The sequence below is a fragment of the Barbus barbus genome, assembly GCF_936440315.1.
Source record: "Barbus barbus genome assembly, chromosome: 27".
Lineage (NCBI taxonomy): Eukaryota > Metazoa > Chordata > Actinopteri > Cypriniformes > Cyprinidae > Barbus > Barbus barbus.
In genome coordinates this window covers 5,851,300-5,874,991 of record NC_136755.1, presented here as the reverse complement: position 1 = coordinate 5,874,991, position 23,692 = coordinate 5,851,300, and the positions used below count along the sequence as shown (strand labels likewise).

General features: G+C 37.1%; 1 protein-coding gene across 2 annotated transcripts; it reads right to left on the bottom strand.

Annotated features, from left to right (window-relative positions):
* Window positions 1-1,053: 1,053 nt before the first annotated feature.
* LOC306847237 (neurocalcin-delta B-like) lies at window positions 1,054-23,355 on the bottom strand. 2 transcript variants are annotated; one of them, XM_079381074.1, is made up of 4 exons: window positions 23,148-23,355; window positions 6,494-6,890; window positions 3,955-4,060; window positions 1,054-3,140 (listed from the first exon to the last, which is right to left on the bottom strand). In XM_079381074.1, the coding sequence occupies exons 2-4, from the start codon at window positions 6,869-6,871 to the stop codon at window positions 3,046-3,048; spliced, it is 579 nt and encodes a 192-aa protein (XP_079237200.1). In that variant the 5' UTR covers window positions 6,872-6,890; window positions 23,148-23,355; the 3' UTR covers window positions 1,054-3,045. The 2 variants fall into 2 exon arrangements, with proteins under 2 accessions (XP_079237200.1, XP_079237201.1); XM_079381075.1 differs by lacking the exon at window positions 23,148-23,355 and adding an exon at window positions 21,243-21,567.
* Window positions 23,356-23,692: the final 337 nt, after the last annotated feature.

The following is a 23,692-nucleotide window of genomic DNA, read 5'->3' as shown; positions in this document are numbered from 1 at the left end:
TTAAGCAATAGTATGGATAGAGTACTTATTTTTATTTAGTTTTAAGTAAAAATATGTTAAAGATGGATTTGCTTCCTACAAACATGCAACTTTTCATTTCACAAGACATTAATTGATGGACTGGAGTGGTGTGGATTACTTGTGGATTATTGTGATGTTTTTATCAGCTGTTTGAACTCTCATTCTGACGGCACCCATTCACTGCAGAGGAACCATTTCTCCAAATCTTTTCAGATGAAGAAATAAACCCATCTACATCTCGGATGGCCTGAGGGACAATTCAAGGCAGGTTTTGTTAAAAAGTTAAAACTCAAGGATGGATCACTTCCACAGAAGAGAGGGGCGGAGTGAGCAGTGCTCATTAGCATATAAAGAGATATGCACCGAAACGAGTCACTGTGAACGGAGCAAGGTAATAAGGGTGTTGTTTTACACGACCACTAAGAACATTTCAAGAAGACCCTAATTAATCATATCACCTTGTGTAAAATGGGCATCCCATGTCCCCTTTGAAGCACAGCCACCACAAAATCAGACTTACTTTAAAATCAGGCTGAGGTTAAATATAGATTTAAAATCATAACAAGAAATAGTTTAATAGCTATGATACTATTTTTGAAATCAAATCTTTGCATAGCTATCACAGGAAACACTGGAATCGAACAATGCCTTAGAAAAAAAAAGAGTTAATCTTAAAAAATAAAGCATATACATAAACCAATATAGGAAATATAAGAGTTATTGGATAAGCATGTTATAAACTTCTGAAACATTGGTGTTTCATATTTTAGAGCAGTCACTGCAATTTATGAAAGAAATCAATTAAATCTGTATGTGGAAGTGTGTGTGAAAAAAATCAGATGTAGCCCCCTTTGTAATCCTTAACATTTTCACAAGTAACTGTAATTTAATTACACATTTTTTCTCAGTAATTGTAACTAATTACAGTTACTTTTATTTTGTAATTAAATTACGTAATTCCATTACATGTAACTAGTTACTCCCCAACACTGTTCACTTTTAATATTCATGTAAGAACACCAAAACATGTTTCTTTCTTAAGATTTTTATTTAAACAGATGCCTGCGTTCATAATATCTACACTCACACAATGTACAGGTTACCATATAAAACCTACAAAATGATGACGACAAACATTTAGTTTGACAGATAACAGTTGTACAGCAAACACTGATAGAACACTGTTTGTTTTGCCATATATATTAATCTGTGTTTGGCACTTGACCACATGTTGCTGTCTTCTGTGGTTTAGCCAGATGCTAAATAGTTTTTATGAAGGAGGATCTACAAACAGAAATGATCAGTTTTGAATTCAAGCGCCTTCATGAGCTGTACTTATCAGCATGTGGCTGAGGAAAGTTTGATCGTTACAACAAAAATGAAACCACAGAGAGATTCCGATGGCTATCCATCCTGCATGCGGCCTCAGATATGATGTGGTTTGCATGCGAGCGAGTGTTTGTGTATTTATAAATGGACTATAGATAAAAAGCATATGCTATTCCTTTACACAGTCCCTTGCATTTCTGAGGTTGTGTAGAAATATTCTTACACATGAATATTTTACACTCCAATTGTCATATCACTGACTGCACACTCGCAAGTGCTGACCGAAACACACAGAATGCATAGACAAACACTGAATAAACACACAAGTACTCAAAAAGCATCGCATACACACCACATACACATATATTTATCTGGAAATGTACAGAATGTCCCAGTAGATGCAGAGAATACATTCAGTTTGAGGTGCAGCGTGCAAAATGATTTGAGCCGGATATAAAAATAAAGACCTTAACCGAATACTAAGGCCAAGATTCAGTCAAATATGAATAGTACTTAAACTTGTTGCTCGTGGTAACCTGTAATATTTGTTCACAGTTGATGGTGTTGGAGGTCTGGGCAGAGCAGAAAGTGTCTGGGAAGCTGAAGTGAATGTGTTGGCTGAAGTGAATGCTGCAGGGGTTCATGGTCCGTCGTGCATGTGCACAGTAACGTGTGGTCTGTTCATTGTCACAGTCCTACATACATATGCTTTTACTGTACAAATGATTATTTGAAACAAAAGAAAATGTCATATTTTAATAATAACAGCAGTTTCAAAAAGAAAAGCATTTTTTTGTGGTGTGATAAATTTTCACTTAACCACCACGTTAAACCATAAATTATATCTACATTTTTTTTTTTGTCTAATACTTTTTCATGTTTCTTCTCTTTTGAAGCAGAAAGATCAATATTATTTGTTTTTGTTTTATGATATTTTCCAACTATTTGGTTACTGTCAGTCCTATGCAGTATTAATGTTTAAAAAAGTTTTATTATTATTATTTTTATTTATCCTGATGCTCATTAAAGGAGCACCATCACGATAAAACTTGACCCCAACCGCACTTTTAAGAATCTGTCACAGGCTCTGAGATCATAATGCAATAAATGTAAAAAAACAAAAAAATTCAAGTAAAAAAACTGATGTCGCCCAAGTGACTCTCTTTTAAATAGATGTTTGTGCTGAATGGAACTGAAATACTAGGAATGACATTTGTCATTGATTTAATTGTTAAAAATCATTATTAAATTAACTATATTTTACTATTTAGAAAGTTTGACAAAGTGTCACATCATCTGGTGCATTTTGCACACTTGGAAAATGTTGCTTCGACACCCTCTCTGTTATTATTTAAAGCTCTTTTCGAAGGGGTTTATTTCAGTACCAAAAGCTTACAACAGGATGTGATGTCACTTGCATCATTGCTTGTTGTGTTCAATTGCAAAAAGCCTTATATGAGGAATTCAAAATACAGAGAGACACATGAACACAAGCTTCTTGTGTATGATCTCTGTATGTCTGGTTCTCACCATTACCTGATCTGTGTCTGTGGGGAAATAATGTTCTCATGCGTGGTGTTCAGCGGGAATCCCACAGACACTGAGATAGGGGTGTGGTTTTGGAGTCCATGCTCTGCTGATATTCGAAGGACAGCGAACACAGAAAGACTTGCAGAAGAGAGGTTATGACTGGATTCACTGTCCTGCACTGCTGGGGTCGCACTGCAACAGTCGCACGATGGATGGGTCGCTCTTTGCACCCTCTACAAACTCTTCAAGCGACAGCTTGCCTGAGGGACAACACAGGGTCAAAGGTAGAAAATAAGCAGGATTTGGCTGATTAGCATGGATTAGACATTTGAAAGCACTTGCACATTTAAAGCAGTTTATTTTTGTGAAATGCAAAAAAATCTTTACCAATGCCTAAAGGTTAGGAGGCCTCTTAAATGTCAATATAATTATCCTTGTAGAAGCATACTTTTAAAAAGAGTACTTATTATTTAGTAACTGAATGCAATATTTTTGGACATTTAATAGCATCAATAAAATGAAAAATATTATAGTTTAAATTTATATTAAATGCAATTAGTTGAACTTTAGAGTGATTTCTGACCCACTTATATAGGGCTTAAGTACATAAATCATTTCATAATGAATATTATTGTCTTTGAAATATGGTACTGGCATGTCTGCGTGTTGTACAAAAATATAGATGTAATTAAAAACACATGGAATGATGAATTCGCAATATAGTGCATTTAAAATATATAAACCTTAAATGTAATTATATTAAATAACTCACTACAGTGAAAATTATAGTCAGTATGTACTTTAGTATGTTAGTCAACAATAAGCATATTTCTTTAAAACAATGATTTAAAATGTACTCTGAAATAATTTGACATCATTACAAAGTGCATTTTTTAAAAGACTGTTCGAGTGTGTTAAAACATGAAAGTGTTTCTCTTTAAGTACACTTAAGTGACCTTTTATTTTATTAATATTAAATGATCTGCAAGAACAGTTTAAAAAATATATATACTTTAAGTGCACATTCTATACAATTAAGCACACTTCGTTTTCACAAGAGGATAGGAAGCTCACCATCACGATTTGTGTCCATCTGGCGGAAGATCTTATCTGTGCGTTTCTCAGGTGTGGACTCGTCCTCTGGCATCTTCATCACTGAAGAAACCATCTTATAGATAGCCTGAGGAAGACAACATCAGCTTTAGAAAAGGTATACCTCACAAAAAACTTGTTGTTCAACAAGTTCTACTCATACTGAACAAGACAGAATCTCTGTTCCACAACCTAGTGAGCTTCCTTGTTGTTTACTGCTGCCTACGAAGGCAGCCAACTACTAAGTGTCCTCACTGTTGCTGTGAGCTTGCAAACAAGAGATTCGACTCTTGGTTTATTTCATTTGGCTTAGCATGTCACTAAGCTAATAACATGGGACTCTAACTAGCATAACTACATTTATAATGGCCTTTTTCTTCCATGATGGAATATTCTGTAATCTTGGATGATTTTGAACTCATTGCAGTGCATTCTGGGATTGTCTCACTGAGGATATTATACATGCAGAGCTGCTTTAGAATCTTCTAGCAGTTGGTTTTAGAATTCTGGTTTAGAATTTGCTATCTTTTGGTTTGGGAGTGCAGCTAAGATGCTGTTAAGGTCAAAGCAGGCAGTACATCTTATTAGAGAAAATTAGAGGACTTTTAGAATTGGATTTAGAATTGGAACTTTTTCAAAGTAACCATAGCAACTGCTTTTCCTAGAGAATTGAATGAACTGAAAAGAAAAGAAAATTACAGCCATTTGCATGCACTCAGCTGTCAGATTCAGAGAGTGCACTTGGGAAGTTGATGCATTACACCAATTGCTCCAACAGCGTGAAATTTACCTAAATATGAGCAAAAGGTAATTGCCTGCTGCACTCAACTCTCCCTAATTGAGCAAAACATCATGCGCAACTGAAAACCCATCATTTTCTGGTCTAAAAAACACGATAATAAGGCACAAGCCTAAAACCTGAAATTTCCTGGAGGCAGTTTGATAGTATTGATTTGCCATATTATTCACTGAAATATATTAATATACACTATAAGGTTGGAAATATCTTCTCTGTAAGTATAAAGTCAAAAGAAATGTGATAGCGATATGTATTTCAGGTTTTATTTTAGCAAGCTTGTGATATAACATTGAAAGTTAGTTTACTTAAACCACTTATATTCAAAATATTCAACATCTAAACATGATCTAACCAGTTTTCAGTGTTAAATTTTTAAACCAATCAGAGAGCTGGATTTTGAACCAATCAGATTTGTGTTTGGGCGAAACTACAATCAAAATAGCCTTTGGAAGGTTTGGACGTAAACTCAGATTAACACTAAACACACAGATTCAATTTCTTCATGCAGTCAGCACTGCAAATTATTTTCTTGAGTATTTATGTCTTGTTTTCCAGTACAAATATCTAAAAAGTATCAAAATGACACAACATTTCTGAAAAATTTCAGTAAAGCTTAAAGCCAATGAGGTAAGAAAAATATAATATTGTCTTCCCTTCAAATTATGTTTATTTTTTTGTCACTCCTTTGGCAGATATTTATTTTCTGATTGTTTGTTTCAAGCATAAACTAACAGAAAAAGAGAAAATAAGGCTTAATATTGTAAGTCATTTGCTTCTCTCAAGTAAATGTATATTGTTGCCAGCTATGAGGCCACCGAGGTCCGGACCTCAGTAATATTTTTATGTTCATATGCTTTTTAAACTCCTCATATTTGAGTGTCTGCATGTATAATTAAATTTGGACAGTTTGCAAGAATGTTTAACATCCGTGGTATGAAAATGAGTGAAGGCAAGCCAGATCCAGTTATTATATGCGTTTATGGACTTGTCTTTTCCACTTAATTTGCACTTTAGAAACTTAATCAAGTGGGAAGTTGCAGTTTTGAGTTAGCGATATCTTTATCTTATTTACAAAAGATTTGAATTTTGGTTTTTTTTATTTAAAATTTGTTTTCATAACTATATCTGGCATCGACCACACTTGAACTGACAGTTATCAAAAAAGCCTGTGGATAGGTTATTGCCGACAGGATACCACATTCAGTTAGGCAAACACAAAAAACATCATGGTATTATCTGTCAGAAATGTTATCAATGCTATCAAAAGCAGTAGTACAGTGTCATTTAACAGTAGTACACAAATCTGTAGAACAAGTTACAGAATGAAATGAAATATGCAAACACTAACCATGAATAAGTGTATGCTACTGTATTTCATTCAGTATCCACCTTTTTCTTAATGAGCCTACTGCATTTAATATTATGGGAGGCACTTCCGGTTTGGGGAAGTTCCACTTAAAAAGACTGCAACAAATCCTTTCAAATGCTTTACAAATAATCCTTATCTGTCATTTTGACTGAATGGGCAGCACATTTTCATTCAATTTCTATTGTCAGAAGGAGGAGAACGGTACATTTGGTATATATATAGCAATGGTTATTAATGAAAACTATAACATTAATATTGTTGCATGAATAATAAACAACTGTTAAAACGATCCACCCCTAACCTATTGTATAACATATATCTGTGCTTCAACCGAGAGAGTCTCACTCACACACCTGTACAATCTCCAGCATTTCTGCCTTGCTTATGTATCCGTTGCCGTCCAGGTCGTACATACTGAAGGCCCACTTCAGCTTCTGATCCAAACGACCGCGTGACGTGACGCTCAGGGCAATGATGAACTCTCTGAAATCTATTGTTCCGTCTCCATTGGCGTCGAAGGTTCGGAAGACGTGCTCGGCAAACTTTGACGCGTCTCCATATGGGAAGAAGTTGCCGTAGATCTTCTTGAATTCTTCCATGTTGAGAGCGCCGCTGGGACAGTCCCGCAGGAAGCCCTTGTACCACTCCTGGATCTCATGCTCAGTGAAGTCTGTGTTTTCCAGCAGTTCCTGTATCACTTCGGGACGGAGCTTGCTGTTCTGCTTTCCCATGCTGATGGTGTGGTTTCAACTAGAGGTGAAGGAGAAGAACAGAAGAACTGTTAGTTAAAGATTCAAGATTCAAGATTCAAGAGTTTTATTTGTCACATACATAATTATACAGAGTATAACCAGCAGTGAAATGTAGGTCAGGTCCGCTCCAAGGACAGTGCAATTATATAGTATACAAATATTAAGAAGAAGTACAAACATAAAATAAAAGATAAGATAAAATAAGATAAGATAGGATAAAAAATATAAATATAAATGTGCAGGTCAGTATGTTGTTGACAAATAGTAATGAGAGGAATGTGCAAAAAAAATAATGTGCAAAAAGTTGTACAGGGTATTTGAATAGCAGCAATATGAGGTAGAGAAAAAAATTATGAATAGCTTGTTGATATGGTGATATTACATGGTAGAGAAAAATTATGAATAGCTTGTTGATATGGTGATATTACATGGTAGAGAAAAATTATGAATAGCTTGTTGATATGGTGATATTACATGGTAGAGAAAAATTATGAATAGCTTGTTGATATGGTGATATTACATGGTAGAGAAAAATTATGAATAGCTTGTTGATATGGTGATATTACATGGTAGAGAAAAATTATGAATAGCTTGTTGATGGTGATATTACATGGGGTCAAGTGATATTATGACACAGAGTTAGAGTTTAGGAGCCTGATGGCCTGGGGGAAGAAGCTCCTCCTAAGTCTCTCAGTTTTTGCCATCAGGCTACGGAAGCGCTTACCAGATGGTAGCAAAGTGAATAGACAGTTACCAGGGTGATTAGAGTCCTTGAAGATTTTAACAGCTCTACTTTTGCAGCGTAAAGGTCTCACAGTAAGTAAATAGCCTCTTATTTTAACTCACCCTTAGTAAATATGAAATAGGTTTAACTTGATCACATTTAATGCAAGATTAAAAACAGAATTCATAACAAAGAAACTATGTATAATGCAAGTAGTTTTAATGCATTAATTATGCCTTGTAATGCACATTATAATGCATTGTACAATCTCACGAATAAGTGTAACCACAATTAATACATTATAACACGTATCAATTCATTGTTACACTATGCATTTTAAATTTGGTTATAATTATATACAAGATATAATGTATTACAACGCACATTATTAATAATTCTAATGCATTATAGCTTTAAATAACCCTTTATAATGCATTATACATAAAGGCGTTAAGTAAAGAGCTACTGAGATCTCTTTAAATAGCTAAACTGTTTCTCCTAGACATCAGTGAAATTAAATGGAAAGCAAATGGAGACTTTTTCTTAAATCTCCACTTCCTCAAATTTTTATCCTCAGTGACACATGGGAGGAGATCTCAACATTCAGACTCAGAATTGATTTCAACCATCTTTGCTTTTCTCAGATTTGCCATGATACCATAGTCTTCCATTAAAATTCAGAGATCTCTACAAACTTAAATATTTCTTAAATTATTTTTTCAAAGATCAATGATCTGATCTGATTCTGTCCACATACCTTTTTTAGCTCTATACACTGTAAAATTTAAAGTCGTAAATAAAACAAAGATTATTGGCATATACGTATTAAAGGCATGAAAATACTATTTCAGTCTTTCTACATCAACATTTCACAGTGTTTTATTTCTTTGTAATCATTTTTTTAATTTATTAGCAATTTCTGAGTGAAAAGTTTCAAAGTAAATCCTACATACATCCCACATAATCCAGTGTACTGTCACTTTATATCAGCAATGTTCTCATTTGAGTCCATATTCCTTTTGGATTTTTTGGAGACAATGACAACATTCTCGGTTAAGTCTCGTGAGCGCTTCAGAAAACATACACAATGCCTAAACCCAGACGGGACGAGTCCCTCGCTGTGAATGTATTATGAATGCAAAGCACACATATCTGCCACATATCTAAAATTTCTCTTCCTTTTCCCATATGTCAACTGAACTTTCCATTGGTAGACCGCAGTGATGCTGTCACCTGCTGCAGTGTGTGTGTGTGTGCAGCTGCACCCGAATCATTTCCTGATGCAAATCTCTCATAAAACCCCACGTGCCTGCAGTCCTACAAACATGTGATCTTGAGAGCAAATCTTAAGGTAATTCTATAAAATGGGCGCTTTTCTTTTTTTTTAATACAGCAAGAAGAAGCTGGATAATATCCCTATGATATTAAAAAAAGGAAAAAAAAAAAAAAAAAAATAAAGCTGGATTTTTGTAGTTGTATTCAGAACAATGTCTATATTAATATATAAAACGTGCATTAAATATTCATAATTTATATGCATTATATTTACAGTCATGGCCAAAAATATCGGCACCCTTGGTAAATATGATCAAAGAAGGCTGTTAAAATTAATCTGCATTGTTAATCCTTTTGATCTTTTATTTACAGATCAAAAAATCAAACCTTTCATTGGATAATAAGAATTTAAAATGGGGGGAAAATCATCATGAAATAAATGTTTTTCTCAAATACACGTTGGACACAATTATTGGCACCCCTAGAAATTCTTACGAATAAATATCTCTGAAGTAATATTTCCATTCATATTCACAATTTTGAGCACTCCAGGGTGATTATGAACATGCAATTATCCAGCCATGGTTTCCTGTTTCACAGAAATATAAATAGGAGGGAAAACAAAGCCCTAATTCTCTTAATCATCCATCACAATGAGAAAAAACAAAGAATATTTTTCTGATGTGCAGCAAAAGATAATTGAGCTTCACAAATTAGTGAAGTGGCTTTAAGAAAAGAGCTAGAGCAGTGAAAATCCCCATTTCCACCATCAGGGCAATAATTAAGAATTTCCAATCAACAGAAAATGTAATGAAACTGCCTGGAAGAGGACGTGTGTCTATATCGTCCTAATGCATGATGAGAAGGAGAGTTTGAGCGGCTAAAGACTCTCCAAGGACCACAGCTGGAGAATTGCAGAAAATAGTTGAGTCTTGGAGTCAGAAAACCTTAAAAAAAAATGGTCAAACAGCACCTACATCACCACATGTTATTCGGGAGGGTTTCAAGAAAAATTCTCCTAGCTCATCCAAAAACAAACTCCAGCATATTCAGTTATCAGACAGGACTGGCACTTCAAATGGGACTGGCTTCTATGGTCAGATGAAACTAAAAAATGAGCTTTTTAGCAGCAAACACTCAAGATGGGTTTGGTGAACACAGGGATAAAGTACCCCATGTGTACAATGAAATATACTGCTGTATTTGTGATGTTGTGGGCCTATATTTTTGCTGGAGGTCCTGGACATCTTGTTTAGACACATGGCATCATGGATTCTATCAAATACCAACAGATAAAAAAATCAATAAGTGACTGGCTCTGTTAGAAATCTTATAATGGGCCATGTTTGGATCTTCCAACCGTACAATAATCCAAACACAAACCTCAAAAACCACACAGAAAAGGGTCACTGAGCACAAAACCAAGCTTCTGCTGGCCATTCCAGTCCTCTGACCTGAACCCTGTAGAAAATGAGTGAGGTGAACTGAAGAGAAGAAGCTGTGAATCTAAAGGATCTGGAGTGATTCTGGATGAATGAAGGATCTCTGATCTCTTGTCAGGTGTTCTCTAACCTCATCAGGCATTATAGGAGAAAATTTAGAGCTGTTAAACTGGCAAATGGAGGTTTCAAAAAGTATTGAATAAAAGGGTGCCGTTAATTGTGTATTAGAGAAAAACATTTATTTTATAATGATATTTCTCCCTATTTTAAAATCTTATTATCCAATGAAAGGTTTGATTTTTGTGATTTTAAAAAAATAAAATATCAAAAGGATTAACAATGCAGAGTAATTTTCTCTTTGATCATATTTACCAAGGGTGCCGATATTTTTGGCCATGACTGTATGTGAGACATATATGTTATATATAATGACTCTTTATTCTCATCCATATCCACTGAGAGTGATGGGGGACAAAAAATAACATTGGGGAGATTAAGAGATGGAGAAACTGAACCTCCTCTTGTAAACAGGAAGCAGTCCATCAGTTTGCCTTTCACTGCTCCTCACATAGCGCATGTGTCCATCCAGCTCCACGCTATTTATATAGCATGCTTATTTATGTCTTATTTAACAAAATGATGTGAAAGGAGTCAAATAATAAAGAAGAAGAAGAAAAAAAAAGATACATGTATAAAAACATCTTTAAAGTTCAGCTCACATTTCCGTCATCCACGTCACATCTGTTTCTCTTTCACTGTCAGTATGTGCTTGAAGGAAACTGTCAGTCATAAATGGTGAAATAGCTTTGATGCTGAAATTAATTACAAAATAAATGTCAGCCAACTAGTTGTGAAGATATTAATCCTACCAGTCAGAAAGTGTTCTTTACACTTTTGGAAATGTACTGTATATAAGAAAATATGTGACCTCGGACCACAAAACCACAAAGGGTCAATCTTTCAAAATTTTGATTTATACAGCATCTAAAAGCTTAACAAATAAGCTTTTTATTGATGTATGGTTTGTTAGGATTGGACAATATTTGGCCGAGATACAACTTTTTGAAAATCTGGAATCTGAGGGTGCAAAAAACAAAACAAAAACTAAATATTGATAAAATCACCTTTAAAGTTGTCCAAATGAAGTACTTAGCAATGCATATTACTAATAAAAAATTAAGTTTTGATATATTTATGGTAGGATATTTACAAAATATCTTCATGGAACATGATCTTAACTTAATATCCTAAGTCGGTCCTGTGCTCTTTTATAACTGTATGGTTTGGGTCAGCCAACAAATCAGATATAAGAAGACTGCAGCGGACTGTTAGGACAGCAGAAAGGATCATTGGTGTGCACCTGCCCAGCCTTCAAGACTTGTACTACTCCAGAGTGAAGAAACGGGCAGGTAACATCATCACAGACCCTTCTCACCCTGGACACGGCCTGTTTGCGCTTCTCCCCTCAGGCAGACGCTACAGATCTCTGTGCACTAGAACATCTAGCATAAAAACTGATTTTCCCCCATGCCATCTCCAGCCTAAACAACTAACACAGGAATTATTACCTGTGTTCTGTAATTCATGCCTGTAATTCATTCCCCATCTCTAATTATTGACTCTCTCCCTAGTACTTGTAAATATATATGCATATTTTTCTAAACAGCTGTATATATAGAGAAAATGAGTCTGTACATAAATCTTCTGCTCCAGATTCTTACACATTATTATTATTGTTAAGTCTTATTTAAATGTTTCTGTTCTCATGTCAGATATGTATATATGTATGTATGTATGCATGTATGTACCAGAGCTTCTTAAAAACCACAACAAATTCCTCGTGTGTTTGTGCACACTTGGCCAATAAACCTGATTCTGATTCTGATTCTAATGATTTTTAAAAGAAAAATCGATAATTGTGACCCGTACAATGTATTGTTGGCTATTCCTACAAATATACTTGTGCTACTTATGACTGCTTTTATGCTCCAGGGTCACATATGTAAATAATATAACTAAAAATAATGACATTAGGTTCATATTTTTGTTGATTGGAAGTTTGGTGTTCAGGCACTTTTCTCCCATTCATACTTTTATTCAGTAAATGAGTATTATTTAGATCAAAAGTAACAGTACAGACATTAATAATGTGTAATACATTATTAATGTTACATGTACATTAATAATGTATTATGGTTTCCACAAAAATATGATGCAGCACAATTGTTCTCAGTATTGATAGTAATCAGAAATACTGTCAGTAAATCAGAATATTATAATGATTTCTGAAGGATCATGTGACACTGAAGACTGGAGTAATGATGCTGAAAATACAGCTTTGCATCACAGGAATAAATCACATTTTAAAATATATTACAATAGAAAAGAGTTATTTTTAAATAATTTAAATTACAGTTATTGTTACGATGCTGTGCGGAACAAGGAGCGCACGACGAGGATATACAATAGTTTTTCCTTTAATCAGGATTCCAGGAGCAGATACAAACAGGGGAGTGCACACACATCAATGATAGCAACAATAACCGACGGTCAGACTAACAAACACAGGAACTTATAAAGGGGCAGATAATTGGGGAGGACAGGTGAACACAATGACTAATCAAACTGAACTAGGTCAAAGGGGAAAACAGAAAACCCGACACGGAACAGTCACAGGGGAAAACAGAAAACCCGACATGTAACATTTCGCCCCCTCCCGGCAAGGCGTGACCTCACGCCGTAACATAACAACTGAGGAGGGAGGGTGGGGGCTCTGGAGGAGGATGTGGAACAGGAGGGTGGCAGAAAAAAAAAAAAAAAAAAACATAGAATCCAAACAATAAGTCCATGGGGGAGTGGAGGGTGGGAGGAGCCAAGGGGGAGCCAGGAACAGGAGGGGCCAGATGAACACCCAGGCCACAGTCCAGATGGTGGCCCACGGGGGAGCCGACGGAGGGAGGAGCCATGGTGGAGGAGTGACCGCCGACTCCATGGGGCCGACCAACGGCGGCGGAGCAGGTGGTGGTGGAGCCCGAGGTGGAGACAGAGAGCCGAAGAGCCAGGGTGACGCCGAAGATCCGGAGGTCCAAGGCGGAGCAGATGTCTTCGGCGACCTCGGCGCAGGCGGAGATCCGGATGGCCGCGGCGGAGCCGGAGCGACAGAGGACATAGGTGGAGCAGGAGGGAAGGAGGAGCCCAACGGAGCCGGAGGGACGAAGGGACGGGGCGCAGCCCAAGGAGAGTAGTCCTGAGGTGCAGGTAGGGGGACGACTGACCAATGCGGAGCCGGAAGGACGAGGGAGCCCGGTGGAGCTGGTGGGCAGACGGGATCCGGTGGAGCCGAGGGAGCTTGAAGGCATGGTGGAGCCGCAGGGTCGCCGGACTGAGGCGGAGTCTGGGTCTCGGAGGCTGAGGGCGGAGACGAGGGATCCTCCAGACTCAACGCCAACAGCACTGGAGATCGGCAGACCAGCGGCGAGCCCACGCCACAGATGGTGAGCTGAGGGTGAGCAGAGGGGCTGACGAACTCCAGTGATGAGGGTGATGGAGTAGGGACCAGGTCAATGAGAGGCGGTGGGAGAGGGAGGTTGGGTGGGATAACTTCCCAGAAATCTAACACCGGAGCTGGCTTCAGGATGATTGTGTCAGTGTGAAAGTCAATGAGGTTTCCCAGGTCCAGTTCATGCTCATCCTCAGCGGTGGCGCCGTGGGCGGGGCGTTCCATCGCCCTCGCGATCTCCACAGCTTCATCCACCGTCGGTTGAACTGCCGGCTCTCGCACCTGGTCAGACACTTGGGGCTCGGGCTCCGGGACGATCGGTAGCTCTGTCGCTCCAGATGGAGATGGCTCAACGACCGCGGCAGGCTCTGGCTCTCCGTCTGCGGTGGGCTCGGGCAGCTCCGCGCTGCGGGGTGGTAGCGGACTGGGCACTGGGTCCCGAGTGGGGCTGGTGTCATTATCTGCGATGTCCACGGTGAGTTGTGATCTGCAAGACACCAGCACCCACTCGATAAATGCGGCGAGGCTCTCTCGAGGACCGTCCCCGGACAACTGCCCACGTGTGGTGTTGTTCAGTCCAGCTTTGTAGAACGTGCAGAGGCAGTAGTCCGGGAAGTGCGTTAAGTTGGCCAGGAACAAAAAATCCTCGGTGTGGTCCTCGAGAGAGCGGTCCCCCTGCTCCAGCAGGATGACGAGGACAGCGGGATCCATAAAAAATAAAAAACTTGACAAAAAACGGGAAACAAAACGGGGAAAAAACACGCCACAATCTTACTGTTTCGGTCGGTTATTCTGTTACGATGCTGTGCGGAACAAGGAGCGCACGACGAGGATATACAATAGTTTTTCCTTTAATCAGGATTCCAGGAGCAGATACAAACAGGGGAGTGCACACACATCAATGATAGCAACAATAACCGACGGTCAGACTAACAAACACAGGAACTTATAAAGGGGCAGATAATTGGGGAGGACAGGTGAACACAATGACTAATCAAACTGAACTAGGTCAAAGGGGAAAACAGAAAACCCGACACGGAACAGTCACAGGGGAAAACAGAAAACCCGACATGTAACAGTTATATTGCACAATATTACTGTTTTCACTAAATTTTTGATCAAATAAATACATCCTTCCCGAGGATTATATACCATTTTCAAAAAGAATAAAAAAAAATAAAATAAAGTAGTGTACAGTAGTGTATATTAAAAAAATAATAAATAAAATGTTAAAATAAAATATTTAATTATATGGCAATGCATGGGAACCTACAAGAAAATTGTATTGGTCAGATGTTGCTTTGTCAAAGCTTGTTATTTTTCTTATTTTTTATTTAATTGAAATATTAACTTTCTCATAGATGTTTCTCTAAACAAAATGTCCTGTGTTCACCATCTAATTGTTTTTCTGCTAAAACATGGGCACCATTTATGTTGAACACCTATAACTCTGAACAATTGCTGTATTCTCCCATGATCCTCTGAGGCTTGATCAAGCCCAGTGCTTATCCTCATCTGAACTGAAAAGCCCCTGCTGACCGCTGTATCCCCTCTCTACAAACCAGCACCTTTGTGCACACACACACACACACACACACACACACATTTCCTCCACCCATCCAGTCTGAGCACCAAAGCACAACAGAGCAATTTGTCCACAGCAGACTTTTGTGCCGCCCTGTGGATAAAAGCATCGTGATCAATCAGAGTTTAATTGCTTAATGGATATGCAACATTTGTATCATGTTCCACCCATTGCCATTGTAACAGACAATCTAATCTCACTGTTCGTGAAGCACAAAACAGTCGCATTTGAATCGACTTTGTATTAAAAACATGCCTTCAACAATGGGATTTATGGATGAATCAAAGGATAGGATGTTTCTTTTGGAAAGAAATAAACAAAATACTTTATCTGAAGTTAAAGTCACCACATTTCCTAAAGTTGAATGCTAATGTTAGTGTTTGGTCCAGAGACGTGTCTCTTGGTCTGTCAGTGACATCACTTCTGATCCTCCTCAGGATGGCCGTGTTCTTGCGCCCCTGAGCTTAGCCTGTGTTTATAAAGCAGAGCCGCTGGCTCGCAGATCTCTGATGTTCTTGGACTCCAGGGTCAACAGCTCAAAGATCTCTGTCTCAAATTAAGCCTAAGACTCTTAGAGCCTCCAATCGCCCTGCGGAGACGTCACGCTTATATAACACCTGCCCACAGACACAGGTGGACACAAGGCACTTATGTCCCGAGGACAGGTGACACATCACACCCACCAAACAAGAGAATAATACCTCTCAAACAAGAATATCAAGCAAGATGAGAGAGGTTAAAAATAACCAATTGAACTATATATTTATATACACATACACGCACTATAGTGTTTAAACAGTGGTATTCGAAATTAATAATTAATATTATATAAAAAAAAATACACTTATAAAAATCAAGCTGCCAACTAACTGAAATTAAATAAATTTCAGTTGTACTAAAATGACAACAAATTTAAGCTAAATAGAAATATATATATATAAAAACTAAAACTACATACATCTAAACATATAACTAAAATAAAAAGACAAAACTAAAAATAAAAGGTAATTGAAAATATTAATAAATACTACTGCAGAAATGCTGGGATAAAAAAATCATGATATACTATCCAAAAATATGACATAATACACTATGCAGTCGTTTAAATTGAGCTATTTTACTGGACAAGACAAATAATAAAAAAATATTGATTATTTATTTATTTATTGATGAATAAATAAATACACAAATAATGACTAACTGAATAAATAAATAAATAAAATGAAGGATGGAAGTTTAAAAGCATTAGGTTCACATGCTGTTTAGCTATTTTACTGAAGACAAAAAATAAAAATGTATTTATTCATTCATTCATTGGTCATTGCATAAATAAACAAATAAATGGACAAGACAACAAGTTGTTAGAGGTTAAAAAATCCTTTTAAAATTATTCATGCAATCAAACAAACAAACAAACAGAGAAAAGGGATCAAATGTTGCAAATCAAACTCTTTCAATAAATCAATCAAATATGAGCTATTTTCATTTTCATCTTTGATGCATTCAGCAATGAAACTAATGACTTGTGACATGTGACTTGTGTTGACAGACTTACAGAAGCATGAGCCATCAAAACGATATAAATGATTATTCTCACTCGAGTGGCCATACGATGGAACAAGGCACAGGAAGGTGCAGGTCATGTGATACAAAAGTTGATACCTCATTGAGTTGATTTCCTCCACCCTTCAAAACCACAGAGGCCAAATAAAACTACAAGCTCCGAAACTGAACTATGACTGTGGAAAATGTCAGTGCTTCGTTCATCTTTGTGAGGGGGCTACGAAATTAAAACTCATCAAATGCTCTCATAGTTTCCTTGTTCTTTCCCAGGCTCACCAAAATAAACACACATGCTGTGTAAGAACAGCATTTCTGTTATCATGGGCACATCTAGTGACATCAGTCAACGCGGAAATTTCCTTCACATCAACAGTCATCAACAGCGCTGCATTTACACTGCTGTGTTCAATAAGTGTATGCTAAAATTACGATCAAGGGGAAGAATCAAGTGAGCATTAGCAGACTGTTGGCTGATAGATAGCATGCACAATATGAAAATGAATCAGCATCAATGATTAATGTTTAGTTATGAATTTCATCTCACACATAGCTATTAACTGTATGCCAACCCTTGCACTACCGTCGGTTTCTGTGGCTCATTGCTGGCAACTCTTCACCTCAATCTGCACTTGATATCTGTGCTATGCTATCACCAAACACATGCCACATCAATATCAATTTATGTCTCATTTAAAAACATTTAGTTTAGGTTTCTACTGTTTCCAGTGTAAGGACATATGATTTCACAGGTTTTAAAATGTAAACTTAAGAATAACTTTGGAATAATGAAATATTAGCATGAAACAATAAATAATAAATAAAATAAATTATTAAAACAGTCTCTATATATTTAGATTTTGATCTTGTTTTAAGGGTTTATATATTTTTACTGGAAAACAACAAAAAAGCTGATTAAGAAAATAATGAATTGTGAATTTTTGTAGTGCTCAGTGTTTCAAATGCATTAATGTTCATAGAAGTCAGTCACACACATATAGGGCTAGAAATTAATAAGAGATTAAGGCAAAAATGCCACCAAGATGAATAAAAGTGTCTCAGAAATTCAAGAAATGGGGCAAAAATCCACCTGCCATATCACATAAGAAGGAGGAATGCTGGTTTTCCTGAATGTGATATTTCATGTAACAGTTCTTAAACAAAAAAAGTTTATACGTTATTTATATTTTAGACACAATATTTTCAGTATTGCGTCTTTTTGTTCTGTCTCCTACAAAAATAGTTTAAAACAAAGCCACAGCTAAACCAAGCAACAGAGTGGTGTTTCATTTCCCAATCTGCATTTTTTAAATGAATCGGTTGAGTGAACAATTCAATGACACATTCATAAAAACGCATTCCAGTGATTTTTTAATAAGAATAAAATGTAATATTCCATTGGCTGATAACCATAAACATTCACCGTGCTAGAATCTGGAATTTCGGTCAAATACATGCTTATGTCACTCTTTATAATACATACAATATGCTTCAAACGACTGTTCATGAATATAAACAGGCACTACTTTAACGACAAGGTGATGCAGTTGTTGGGAAAAAAAACGAATAAAAAATAGCATTGGCAGCAGCAATCGTTGTCCCCTCCACCATGCTTAAAGTTTATGGCCCGCACAACTCGGAAACTCCAGTATCAAAATAATCTCTGAATTTCCCAGTAGTAAATATAACTTGAGAGGCCGTTCATGTCCAATGGCTGATTAGGAAACTCATATTTAGGATAATTCTGATAGCACTTGAAGGCAGCATAAAGCATGCACTTTAAAACATAACGTGCTGTGTGAGTACAGGCCAGTGGGGGAGTGGGCAATCGTGCTCAGGCTCGGTTCAAGGCAACCGTGCCTAGTGTGAGTGCACCCTAAGATGCAATCACATTTCAGTGAAATTTGGGGGCAAAAAAAAGTCCATTGTCTATTGTTAATAGTGTATCGATGTATGAAGCACAAAAGCCACTTTCAAACTAAGCAGCTTTCTGATGGTCAGCACGGCAAATTTGTGTGAACAACATGAACCCGTTGCGAAATCTGCGTGGGGAAATTCCTATTGAACTGACTGGAACTTCACGTTTAATTTCCTTTAGCTAACTAGTTAACAAATCTGCTTTCCCTCACAATCTCTCTCACTCTCTGTGTCTTTGTACCTGTAGGATTAACTCAAGGTTCTGCAGGGCTAATCTGAAGCAGTAGGGTATAAATATAGACTCATGTCTTGTTATGTAAGGGCCACTAAAGATCTTATACCAGGTCTTGGTGATAAAGAATACAGCAGGTATACTATACACATTGGATTCCACTGGTAATGCGTAAAACACAACAGAGTGCTCTTTTAGGTCTAAAATCACATGCTTTGAGACATTCATTACTGTGGATAAATCTGCAACCTCAAGACCGCCCAATAGTGCACATATGAAATAAAAAGTGCAGTATAAAATGGACCTTTTATAATTAAAGCGTTAAAGTTTCCATAGATGCATAAAATCTTTGATTGTTATATGAGGATTTACAGGCCCAGGCTAAAATGGCGACCTTTACTCTCGGTGTGAGATCTTTGCCTTCACTAGATGGTTTCAAAACACTGCCAAACTAATGTATAGAACTTTAAATAAGAGAAACATGTCAGATTAACATTTGTGCAAGTATAAGCAGTCGAAAGCCAGAGGGAAACAACCTCCTAAATGTTTCGCTTGTATGAGAAAAATTCTGTGAATGTACTTGAAAGTAGTTATAAATATCACAGCTGACAGTACCGAGGTCGTTAAAGGTCCATATTTCCTGTCTGAAGAAACAGCAACTCTATATTAATACCCAGACTTTTGACGTAAAGCATTTTTGTCTAGTTCAAATGTAAACGTCCAGCCATCAATCTAATTGTTAACTGCTTGTAAACTATCCTTGCTTGACCTCGACACAATCCTCCATCCATCTGTGAGAACGACACCAAACGCCATCGGCAGCTATTTTTGGAAACATTTTTTCGCAGCGTTTACAGTTTGAAATCATGCTCAATTACAGCAATAGCGGCTTCACATGATAAACACAAACAGGAAATGCCTTTACAATAAAGCCTCAAATGCACACAAATTTAATGTAGAGCAACTCGAGTGTGAAATTATTTTCGCTCGAAACCACGGCTCATTACAAAGTGCCATTACCGTTCTCAGCTGCTGTCACTGTGAATGCACGTACTTGAGCTGAACATTACAGTAATAACTGTACCCTCAGCCTCATTAAAAATACACACAATCCTCGTAAGATTCAATCCAAACACCGCCACATTCACATGCTCTATCATGCTCCACTGAGACTCAAAAGTTCTCAGGATCTAATGAAGCACTTTATAAGTGAGACAAGTCACAGTATATGCTTTTCCCACCTTTATACTGAAGCTGAAACTCAGAGAAGTGGACGCTTCATATTTACACTCTTATGAGGTGCGCTATTAAACAGAAGATATTAATGGGCAGCATTGGTCATAACACTCTGATCCCAATCACTGCAACCAGTCTACATGCTTTAGACATCTAATACATAGATAATATGTCCTTGATTTTTATTTTATTTTTAATTTAATTTAATTTTGGTCAAATTCAAGAAGCTATAGATATATACGTAGTATACTTTAGTTTTCCATAATATGTCAAATAATATGTTGTTGGATTGTTAACATCAAGATATAATAGTTATATAAATTTGTTATAAGATTGACAGACAAACAGAAATAGATAGATAGATAGATGATACATAGATGGATAGATAGATATTTTCGATGACTCTTTTTGCTGTTTACGTCAATATTGATTTTTTTATAATACACTATGAGGTTTCAGTTAATATATTTAATTATACAAGAAATTGCAAACTTTTGTTAAAAATAGTTTTATATCAAGCACAGTACATCACAATGCATGACATATTGTTACACTCTTATAAAATAAAGGTTATTTTTTTTGGCATCTATAATTCCTTGAAGAGCCTTTAACATCCTTGGAACCTTTCCATTCCATTTCCTGGTTCTTTATAGTGGAAAACCATTCTTTAGACTTGTTCTTCACACTAAGAAAACATGGTTCTTTTTTTTGAAAGGTTATTTTACAAAATTATTCTTCAATGGAATTGCTACGAAAACTCCTTTTTGGAACCTTTATTTTTAACAACTGTTCCAAAGCAGCTTTACAAAGAAAAGTACCCTACAAGCCAAATACAGCCAAAGCTGACAGTAGCAAGAAAAACATTCAGCTTCTGACCCACCTTGATGTAAATGATGCACTTCAGTTTCACCTGTTGGACCTTGTGATGTTGCCAGCTTCTTTCCTCCTCTCTTCCCTCTCTATATCAGCTCTGTATGCCGACAGGAAACTCTCTGAACAGACACTCCCCTCTCCCTTTCTACATTTCCTTCTCTATCTCTCTTTATTTCTCTCCCTCTCCCTGGGGCTTTACTAAACTCTCCCACAAAGCCGAGCGTCTCTGTTTCCACATCCCCACAGACTGTCACATTTTTTCAAGCGCCCACTTGCGTCTTCTCAAAAACCCTCTCGGAGCAGTACGTGTGCTTTCTCAGCCTGTCAGATCTAAAACATTAACGTCACCGTGTAACCTACATGCATGCACAACAATGCAAAAGGGAAAAAAAGAGCGCCTCAACAACTTCCTGCAACCTGAGATGTTTTCTTAAGAGTTCTGAGAGCAAATTTGCAACTTAACCTGAGTTCCCAACTGACTTTATCTGATTCCTCTTCCATTTTTCAGTTTACTAGTGACCAACCACTCAATAATGAGAATTAAGTCATTTAGAGCAAAAGGCTTATTTCCTCTTTCACACAAATCCATGTGACTTTGAAACAATAGAGTTGTTATAACTGCAGTGTGACTTCGCACATGCATTAAAAGGTAACACTGTAGGGTAACACTTTAGAATAGGGAACACTTATTCACTGTTAACCATGGCTTTACCTTCAATAAATTCCTAATTTGCTGCTTATTAATAGTTAGTAAGGTAGTTGTTAAGTTTAGGTATTGGGTAGGATTATGGATGTAGAATAAGTCATTAATATGTGCTTAATTGCTACTAATAAATGGCTAATATTCTAGTAATATGCATGCTAATAAGCAGCTAGTTAAGGGACCCTAAAATAAAGTGTTACCCACTTTAGCATCGGGAACAATTCTCACTATTAAGTACTTGTTTATTAGCATGCGTATTAATAACATATGAAGCACATATTCTGCATTCTACATCCCAACTACCTTACTAACTATTAATAAGCAGCAAATTAGGAGTTTATTGAGGCAAAAGTCACAGTAAATGGTTTGTTAATAGCGAGAATTGGATGTTAAAATAAAGTGTGAGCCATTAAAATGTATGCACAGACATATTCTAACTTTTTTAGGCGCTTTAAATTATAATTGACGAGCTTATGTTAATTACATGGACTTTTTGTACGTACTGAAATGAACTCAAGCAAAAAGCTGAAGGGGGATTCAAAAACGTGAAGAATTTGGCGACCAGTTAGGCTTTTTATGTTGTTCATGGACATTATTTGTTGACTACACTGTAAAAGAGTTTTTTTTTTCAAAGTTGTAAATAAAACTAAGATTATTGGTGTTTTACGAAGACAAAACACTACTTCAGACTTGAAAACTGCATGCAAATTCAATGTCCCTTGTCATTTCTTATAATTTACTAGCAATTACTGAGTGAAAATTGCTTCAATACCATTCTTTCCCCCAGTGTATGTGTCCAAGCTATCGCTCTAAAAAACTGTAGTATACCACTGTCTACATGGCACTTCAAAGTGCATGCGATCAGAACCCAGATCTGGTCTTGTTCAGGTGATCAGATGTTCCTCTTGTGAAATCAGGTAGTGTCCCTTCTCTAAGCCTTATGTTCCAGGATTTATCTAAAGCCAAATGGTCTGAAATCCACTCAGGTCAGTCGTCTTCCGGCACTCTTGTCAGTTCATATAGTTGCATCTTGTTCACGTTCAAGCAAGAGCTTGCTTCCTTTCATCCAAACCTCACAGGATATCGAAAAACTCGGCTGTCTCCTTTCAATTTCACATTCACTGACAGTGCATCATTGCACGGCCAGCATATACCAGACTTCACCTGCAAGAAACACAGCAAAACATGCACAAAAACGACAGAACTCACCTCAGGTGGTTGTTCTGGTGCTGTGCTTTGAGATTTTAGATGGCCATAACCTGGGGAGCTCGGCAGGGAAGAGGCGTTGTGTGGCCTCAGTGCTGATATGCAGCTACAGGTATCAGGAACAAGCTTTGATGCAACCAGCAGCTCCAACGAGAAACTCCACAAGACTCACCCGCAGCTTAGTTCAGAGCACCAAACTGCCTCCCACAGTGACGTCAAAGCTGCTGGTCACATGACCTGCCTAAAAAGCCTATGAGAGCCACCGTTGATCTGTCAACAAGAACTCAGCATTGACTCTTGCTGTCACTCCTTGAGTACTTCTTAAAAAGTCAGAAAATACAATATAGATAAAAGTAAAATAATATAAAGGAACCAGAGGAATATAAATATATATATATATATATATATTGATTGAGATGCACTTAAAAATGCCCAATACATATGCACAGATATGAAGAATTATAGAGCTATTTCATGCAGAAACACATGCACTTGTTGCATGTATGATATATATGTGTTTGGTTTTCAAGGAAAAATGCACATTTTGT

What these genes read in the sequence shown, in the direction of transcription:
- LOC306847237 (XM_079381074.1), bottom strand. Translation starts at nt 6,871, where the DNA reads ATGGGAAAGCAGAACAGCAAGCTCCGTCCCGAAGTGATACAGGAACTG. An exon ending in AAATGCTGGAGATTGTACAG is followed by an intron (nt 4,061 to 6,493) that starts GTGTGTGAGTGA and finishes TGTCTTCCTCAG; the next exon opens with GCTATCTATAAGATGGTTTC. An exon ending in GATGGACACAAATCGTGATG is followed by an intron (nt 3,141 to 3,954) that starts GTGAGCTTCCTA and finishes GTTGTCCCTCAG; the next exon opens with GCAAGCTGTCGCTTGAAGAG.